The sequence below is a fragment of the Orcinus orca genome, chromosome X (genome assembly GCF_937001465.1).
Source record: "Orcinus orca chromosome X, mOrcOrc1.1, whole genome shotgun sequence".
Lineage (NCBI taxonomy): Eukaryota > Metazoa > Chordata > Mammalia > Artiodactyla > Delphinidae > Orcinus > Orcinus orca.
The window spans coordinates 89,648,993-89,657,889 of record NC_064580.1 but is presented as its reverse complement, the minus strand read 5'-3'; the positions used below and the strand labels follow the sequence as shown (position 1 = coordinate 89,657,889).

At 44.3% G+C, this 8,897-nt stretch overlaps 1 protein-coding gene across 1 annotated transcript; it reads right to left on the bottom strand.

Annotated features, from left to right (window-relative positions):
- Positions 1–425: 425 nt before the first annotated feature.
- ARMCX5 (armadillo repeat containing X-linked 5) lies at positions 426–5,108 on the bottom strand. Its single transcript, XM_049704523.1, is given in 4 exon segments — positions 426–2,248; positions 2,251–2,436; positions 4,716–4,774; positions 4,996–5,108. Coding segments are annotated over 4 exon segments (1,854 nt in total). The 3' UTR covers positions 426–752.
- Positions 5,109–8,897: the final 3,789 nt, after the last annotated feature.

The window sequence follows — 8,897 nt, the reverse complement described above, 5'->3', positions numbered from 1 at the left end:
TTGAGGGTACAGTGGGACTAGGTCCTTTTAGAACCACACTTCCATGGCTTTGCTAAATGGGAATGAAAACCAGGAATTTTCCTGGAGGTTAAAAAGCTTCAAGATATCCTGATAAGACATCTTATGTGAAAGGCTGAGCACAAGTTCTGGGACTCAAACTGGAATGAAAGCATCTGTGTTCCTTTACTCCTAAGTCTATGTCTTCACCCCTTTCCCCAGGTCTGCCCAGATGTCAGCCAGTAGCACAGTCCTGTCTTCTTGTGTACAGAGTGATTCTACTCTTTGAACATGCTGAAACTAAATGATCTTTCAATGTAAACTTGTTTTGTTTGTACCCCACTACAGACGCAGACAGTGCTCTTTATTATTCTGTTACTTGTGCTTTATCCCTCTGACTAGACTTCAACTGAAGAACTAGGACAATGTTTTCACCAGTTTTAGCATGCAACTTTATTTACATGTAAATGAAGTATTAAATGAATACACTTATGTCAATATAAAGCACAGAAGTATAGTTTACTCAGGATGAATAAGTTCATTATTAGGTCATATTGCAGAAATACTAAAAATATCTTAATTTATATAGCACAGTAAAAATCAACAAACATTCAAGCTCTCAAGATCATTTGGTATCCATAAAACTGCCTCCTTCAATCAGCACAGATGGCATAAATATTGAACTTATAATATGCATTCATTTCATATTACAACACCAAAAAGTTATTCAAGGCTTTGTGAGAACATACGGCTATTCAGAGTTTGAGTATTAATCGTATAACTTTATCTCTCACCTCAGGATCACTGTGCTCTGCTAAGTCTTGTAGTTTCTGACCAAACTGTTTTGCTTCCTGGAATATGGAAATAAGTTCAGATTTAGTGAACTCTTCCTTGGTAAATAGCTTCACCTTCTTTTTGAATTGGAAATTTATATTCTCAAATATTTCAATGGTATTAAGAATATTGGCCTTTGACTCATTTTTGTTAAACGGCGCAACCAGTGATGACAGTACTTTGGCACTGATCAGTTCTCTTGTATTGGCTTGATTTTTAGACAAGCGCGAAAACACTTTTAAAACATAAAACTTGGTTTTGCCACTTCCCTTGTTTAACAAGGTGAGGATATCTGGAATGTAATTGACAATCATATGGTGGTCCTCAAATTTTACACTCAGCTGCACTAATAATTTTAGTCCAGCCAGTTGCTCAGGGGAGTTCAAAGGAAAAGAGATTATGTCCTTACAAACTTGGTTTACATATGACTCTCCTGTTTTCGGTTCTCCAGAAGACTCAGAGTTGTCATCCACCATATTTAAAGTTCTAGGGTGTTCTTTAACATTGGGATTATTGACCAAGTTTTCAATCATAACAGTAATACCTACATCATGAATTATATCTTGGGTAAATGGATAAGCAGGACTGATACCCATTATCATTGTAGCTATTTCATGAATGAAAGGATCCCTAGTTAACTTAAGTAGGGCAACGAGTTTATCAAACTCTTTAGGCTCTAAACTAAAAACATGTGATTTGCACCGGCAGGCTTTTGGATTGGGCCCATACTTTTCCCTATACTTAACCTGTTTTTTGAGCTCAGCTAAGGTCTGGAAGTAAGGCCCATTATAGGGTGGGATCTTGGTCAGAGGCCGAATCCCCAGAGGAGTTTCAATCAAGGTCTCAACCAGAGTCCAGTTCCCTTCTGGAGGCAAGGATCGCTCCCCTCCCTCTACTGGGACTAGGACACAAAACCTGGCCCTTGACCATGCTGCCGCTTTTTGCTTTATAGTAAGTTCGGGTTTGGGCTTGGGCTTGGGCTTTTCCTGGATCTTACGTGGAGGCTTATACACTTGAAAAGGGGTCTCTTCTTCAGGCCAGAACCAGGATCCTATACTAGGCTCTTCTCCAGTCCAAAACCAAGAGCAGACATTTTCTTCAGCCTCATCACTGGACTCAATTACAATACCAGCTCTGTCCCCCACCCTCCACTTGATGCTGGCCTCTCTCCTTCTCTGGGACCTGGACCCAATATTGTCTTTACCATCAGCCTTAGCAAAGGACCTGATATTGACTTCACTTCCAGCACCAGCCTTGACTTCATACTTGGTCACAGCACTGACCCTGGACATAGGCATGGCCTTTGACTTGGTTTGGGACACTATACCAGGTTCTGTAGGGGGGTCTGCCTTAGTCTCAGCCACAACTCTAGTCTTAGTTTTAGCTTCCATCTTGCTCACTTCCCTTGTCAAGGCACGGCCTCAGTGTAGGTCACTGCCTGTATCCTGGCCATTGCTCCATCCCCAGGCTTGGCCTGGGTCACTGGTCCTGTTTCCGATTCTGTCTCAGCCACTGCCTTGGCATGGATCTTAGCCTTGGCTCTAGTGTTGGCAGGGCCACAGATTCCAGCTTTCAGGCCAGCCCCAGCCCCTCCTCTGCCCTTGCCTTAGCCTCGAAGCCAGTCATGATCCAAGTTAAAGGCAAGGCCAAGTTATGTATCCCCACCCCCGTCTCAGCCTTGACTGAAGGTCTCTCCCAAGTTGGTGTTTTCATACAAAGTCCAGTTGTCACTCAGCCCCCTTTCCAACTATAGGCTCTGCCAGTGATATAAACAACGTGCAGAGGAAGCTCACTCAGGGAAAGGAAGGATGGCTGTGTGCCTGAGCGCAGCCCTGTGGAGGGTGGTGGTCTTCAGCCACTCCAAGGCCACCAGATCTGCCACTGAAGTTGGACCTAGGGGTGGAGGAAGGAAATGGGGCTTTGAGTCTTTTCCAACTTTTTGCTCATGTTGATTAGCACAGAGAGACAGGAAAGTATGAAAATTCAGTGCTAAGTGTAAAAGGTAGATAATTAGCAAACTCCTTCTCCCTTCATTTCATGCTCCCTACTGTAGTTGCAACTACTGTAGTTGCAACTGATCTTTTTTCCAGACACAAAACAGAGTATGGAGAGTGGAAAAGCTGAATGGGAGTGAGAGACTGAAGATTCCCTAGACTGGCTCTCTACCCCTACCACACCCAAGCAGATCTCCACTACTTCATCCTACAGGTCTACTGAGGAAGTCTCCACATACACTAACCTTCTCTGATCTGGAGTAATTTTCTCCTCCTTTCCTTGCTTCCAATGATGACAAGCCCTACAGCAGACCTAAAGGCAGATCTATAGACAAATAAACAAACAGGAGGATTGGAAACTGATCTCTTGGTAGACTGACTTTGGTCCCTGGTCCCTATATATGTAGTTTGTCTAGTGTTTCCCTCCTTCTGGTCCCTTCCCCCATTGCCTGCTTCAGGACTGCTCCTCCTCTCTGTTTCCCACTATTTTCCACTTCAGTGACTGCCCTGGCACTTCCCTGTTTCAAAAATGGACTGGGGTGAAGCATAAGAATAGGAAAACCAAGTGGGAAGTAATAAAAGCAGGTATTACCCTTCTATACCCCCAAAGCTTAGGAAGGCTCCCAACTAAATCAGCAGGGGACCAAACGGGTTAGTAAACTGGCAAAACAGAAGAGATAGAATTCTCTATCTCAATCACTCTACCCTCACACCAATCTAAACAGATATAGGACACATTTCTCTTCTTCATTATTTCCTAGCTTCAAGTTGGGTTACCATTTACAAGCCTTCACAACAACTGAGAGTTCCACAGACCTAAGGACAGACCTACACGCAAAGATTCACAAATGCAGAGTTAAATAAATAAACAGAGACAATGGAGACCGAGCCCTTGGTAGAGATCAGTACATAGGACACTGATCCTTTCTGGATGCAAGTACCTGATTGCCAAAAATTTCTCTTTCTTCCTCCCCTCCCCCAAATCTCCAAGCTCCTCTGCTCCATTCTCAAAGTCTGACAATTCCCCTGCAGAGACAACTCGAAAATCGCTGCAAGATAGTGGTGGTGTTAGTAGGGATGGAATGCTCAAACCATGGAAATTGGCTTCGAAATCAAAGAAAAGTATGATTTCCAAATTTCATCTAAGTTCTTGTGTTTCCTTTTTCTCCCCAAAGCCTATCATTTTCTTCAACACAATGGGAATAAGGGAGGGCTGTTTGGAAAGCTGGCAGAAAGGAGATCTGGAATTTCCCCTAGATTCCTACCTGCTCTAGTCTTAGCCATCTACCACATCCAAGCACTGACCTCTCTACAGAAATTAAGCCAATTTTCTTTTTCTTATACCCTTTGAGGTTCACTGCCCCCTACTGGTCTTTACAGAAACATAGAGTACCGCAAATGCAGAAACAGACCTACACATATAAACGCATGATACATACTCAACGACCCAATGAAAAGACAGTGGGAGAGACTTGGTTATTAATAGTTAGCCTAGTAACCAGGACAGGAGACCCTTTTCTAATCCAGGGCCTTGATTATCAAACACTTACAACCTCCTTTTACACTCTTTCCCTCCCAGGGCTCCCCAGACCACTGCTCTCACAGACAGCAGCAGCCCCTCCTCCTATTAATGTAATCCACCATTTCTCCGCTAGAAGCCGCTACTACACTCCTTTCCCTCCCCAAACATGGTGGGTGGGGGGAGGGCAGTGTCGGGAAATAAAGCTAGCAAGAGGCAGATCATTTTTAATTTATCATTGCGTGCCGCTCAAATGAACCCTGTCCCTCTCTCCCTCTCACCACCCGCGCCCCATGACCAAGTCACATCTCCCACGTTCATCTCTGACACCCATATCCACACTCCCAAGCAATGCCCGCCTTCTCACTGACCTGCTCTGCTTGGATGAGAGGCAGTTTTCTCATTTCCTTGCCTCGAGGGGTGCCGAACCCTAAGAAAGAGGGACGGACAGTCAGACGGATACAAGGACACGAGACAATGGCGGCGACTATGTTTGGGGTTTGGCCCGGCACGGCAGATTCATGACGAGATACCTGCTTTATCAGATAAACGGCCGTAACTGGCAAACGACTGTAACTTTCTGGAATTTCCTTCTCCTTACCGCCCCCAGGACGCCTCAGGGACCCGCTCCTAGTGACTCTTAACAGCTACCTTTTCCTCCGCAGACTTTGTCTCTCCACGTCCCCAGAACCAAAACCGAGCAGCTCTAGCGGAGTTGAAGGCGATCCGGCCTCAAGGAAGCGGAGTGATACCAGGCCTTGCATAGTGCCGCTTTCTCTGTCAGCGAGCTCCGTCCCGCCTACCCTGGCTGTTTCGGTACTGGAGTGGGCAGGGGCGGGGTCTGGATTTTTAGAAAGCAGCGCTGGACGGAGAGAAGCCGACTAAACCAAAGGGTCTCGGTATTAGTTCCCCTCTGTTAGGGAGCTCCTCCACCCCAAACCTACAATCTTTTCCCCTGAACTGAAATGTATACGGGTTTCGGGAGGTGACATCAGTGAATCCGCTTCGGCCTGATAAGGCGGACGGATACCAAAATATAGTTGTTACAAATTCCCTTCTCCAGAGCCTGCGGCCTGCCGTAGTGTGTGGGTTGGGGGAGGGGGCCGAGGTAAGAAGGTCAGGAAGGAGGCTCAAGACTGAAAGAGGAAGGTAAATTCTGATCTATTCCAAAAACTATGCGTCACCTTTATGAGAGAAGCCCCTTCAAGCCGCCCTTCTCAGCAATCAGCCTTTTGAACTAAAGGGCAGGGGCGGGGCGGGGCGCCTGGAAAGCTGCTCTGGTCCGACTTGCTGATCAATATAAAACACCTTAGTCTTTTCTTGTTCTTCTCCTCTAAGTTTCTCGCCCTTATTGCCTACTGTATTTCTTGCACAGAAATAGTCGAAGGTAAGGTGGGATGAGAATATAGGGAAAGCACAGATGGACGGAGAGAAGCATATTAATACCAAACTACCCCGGTGTATACATAAGGCATTCTTATGCCCTGCCTCCCCTCCTGACGCCCACGATATTTTCTGCACCTAAACACGCAGGAGCCTGAGCATGGGTATGTGGAAAACAACTCTGTACTCATGGAAGAGGATGAATCTCAAATATCTTTGTACTCTTGAGCCACCTCCCACCCCACACCCCCACCGCAGGGTTTCCTTATTTGTCACCTAAAATGGAAGGTGAAGTGGAAGAGAGTTAAGAAAGCAGCACTGAAGTGAGAAGGGATTAAATGCCAAACTATCTCGTTGTGGGGCCCTTTTTACGCCTGACCCACCATATTGCCTGCACAAAAAGTCAGATGAGGTAGAGGAAATATCAGAAAAGGAGGCTGGAAGAGGAGAGGCGATTTGAGGCCAGACCACCCCGGAGGTTCTGGGCAGCCCTCCCCAGTTCTGCTTTCACTGTTCCTGGGACCACGGAGGGGAGGAAGGTGGGAGGCGGCGCCCGTGGAGGCTGAGCCACTGCCCCTCTTCTAAGGGATGACAGCCCTAGATAGACCTCTGGCCTGAGGAAACAAACCACCTGTCTGTGCCAGTGTTGTCATTCTTTCTGCCACACTGCCATTTTCTCAGTCACAGTGGTAGCACACTTTGCCATTTCGCCATCCCCACAGTTGCCCAGGAAAGAGGGCCTTTCCCTGTCAGAACCCGCAGCGCCTCAGACAACCCTCCCTGTCTCACCCCACAGCCAGGTGTCAGGCACCAGGTAGGGCCTCACCTGGCTCCTCTTCACTGTCCTCTCTAAGGAAAAAGGGACACTACCCATGCACTTCTCAAGGGAGATCCTAGCTGCTCTCCTGACTTCTCTCACCACTACATCCTGCCTAATGAATGCATATGCTCATTCTCCCTGAATATATATATATATTTTTTTGATTTTCCATTCCAAGTTGAAAAAAGTGAGGGGCCATTGAGTCATGAAAATTCCATGGCACCTTCTGCTGTTTACCGATCAAGGCCTATCTCTAGGTTTGTCTTTGTCTTTGATGTCTGTAACCCCAAGGCTTAGCCTAGAGTCTGCCATATGGGAGATGCTCTGTGTATAATTTTCAATGGAGGAAGGAAGCAAAGATTTTTTAAAAATACATTTTGAAAAGAAACCTGGAGAATCTAAATCACATTTTGCAATGAACATTTGGGAGGATACGCGTAATTTAGATTTGATAGTTTTTTTTTTCCTTTTCTGTCTTTTTTTCATGCTTGAAACTATGCCTTACTAAGCTCCTTAATATATAGCAAACCCCTATGAAATCATAAAGAAAAGACCAGTGACCAACAATCCAGTAGAAAAATAAGCACATATGTGAACAGATTGTTCATAAAAAAGACAAATCAACATTTCTTAAATATATGAGAAAATCTTTCATCTCACTGATAATAACAGAAGTGAAAATTATAATTACAATGATATATTGTTTCTCATCAATCATATTGGCAAAGAACAAGAAGTTTGGAAACAAATTGGATTGGAGAAAAGGTGGGAAAACTGGCATCCTTATACATTGTTAGTGGCTTGCCTCTTTTGGAGGGTAATCTATTGTTAGACAAATATGTGAAAGAGACTTGGAGGCTTACTTGTATGAACTTTTGTGTGTGCTTTTCGAATTTCTAACCTCATATTTATAATAACTATTCAAAAATAAATTTTAACTTAAATAAAATATGCCTTATAATCAGAGGATATTTTAAACACACCACATATTCTTAGAAATGCTCCAAATCCTCAGACTTACACACTTAGATTCTAAACCAGGCCACCATGTTAGTAAAAGACAGTGAGAAAGGCCCACTGGTTGTCTTAGAAATGTTTCCAATTCTGAAATGGCATTAACGAGGGTAGATGGTTTATCCTCCAAATTTGAAGGACAAACTTCCAAGAGGCCCTTAACTACACATTTCTCCTGTAAGATTCACAATCTATTTTACTGGGTGAGTCCATAATAAATGCTGTACGGGCACTATTACTACTATTAAAGATAATTGTGCTTTCCATCGAGGAGACTGTATCTGGATACATATAGAAGTGTGATGTGAAACAGCACTCTTGATACTTAGAAAATATCCAAAGAGCAGAAAGGGTAGCCATTGAAAATAATGATTATGGAAGATAAGCTTTCTATTTTTTAGGCACCTTTTTTGTTTTAGGGTAGTCCCAGATTTTGGTCCTTCCATTGGAGGAAACAAAGAATGGTGAGATAGTTCTCATGATTATACTCTTAACTGAGTTCATATGCTGCTTTAGAAATGTTCTTTGTTCTGAAAATCATTTAACTTCTTTTCTATTGCATTTTTTAAAATTTATTTATTTATTTATTTATTTATGGCTGCATTGGGTCTTCATTGCTGTGTGCAGGCTTTCTCTAGTTGCGGCAAGCAGAGGCTACTTTTCATTGCAGTGTGCGGGCTTCTCATTGCGGTGGCTTCTCTTGTTATGTAGCACAGTCTCTAGGCATGTGGGCTTCCGTAGTTGTGGCACACAGGCTCAGTAGTTGTGGCACACGGGCTTAGTTGCTCCATGGCATGTGGGATCTTCCCAGACCAGGGCTCAAACCCATGTCCCCTATATTGGCAGGCAGATTCTTAACCACTGTGCCACCAGGGAAGTCCTATTGCAATTTTTTTTTTTGCGGTACAAGGGCCTCTCACTGTTGTGGCCTCTCCCGTTGCGGAGCACAGGCTCCGGACACACAGGCTCAGCGGCCATGGCTCACGGGCCCAGCCGCTCCGCGGCATGTGGGATCTTCCCGGACCGGGGCACGAACCCGTGTCCCCTGCATTAGCAGGCGAACTCTCAACCACTGCGCCACCAGAGAAGCCCTTTGTTGTTGTTTTTTGTTTGTTTGTTTTGGGTTCTTTTTGCACCTATTGCAATTTTTTTAATTGAAGTTTCTGCGAATGTCTATTTTCCCTATCCTTTAACTTATTTTTTATTACCTAAGTTATATATGCTCACAGTAGAAAAATTGGTAATTATAAGAAAAACTTTTAGGAAAGGTATTGCATATCCTAACACTGATAAATACTGCTAACATTTTGGTATATATCCTTCCAGACATATCAGT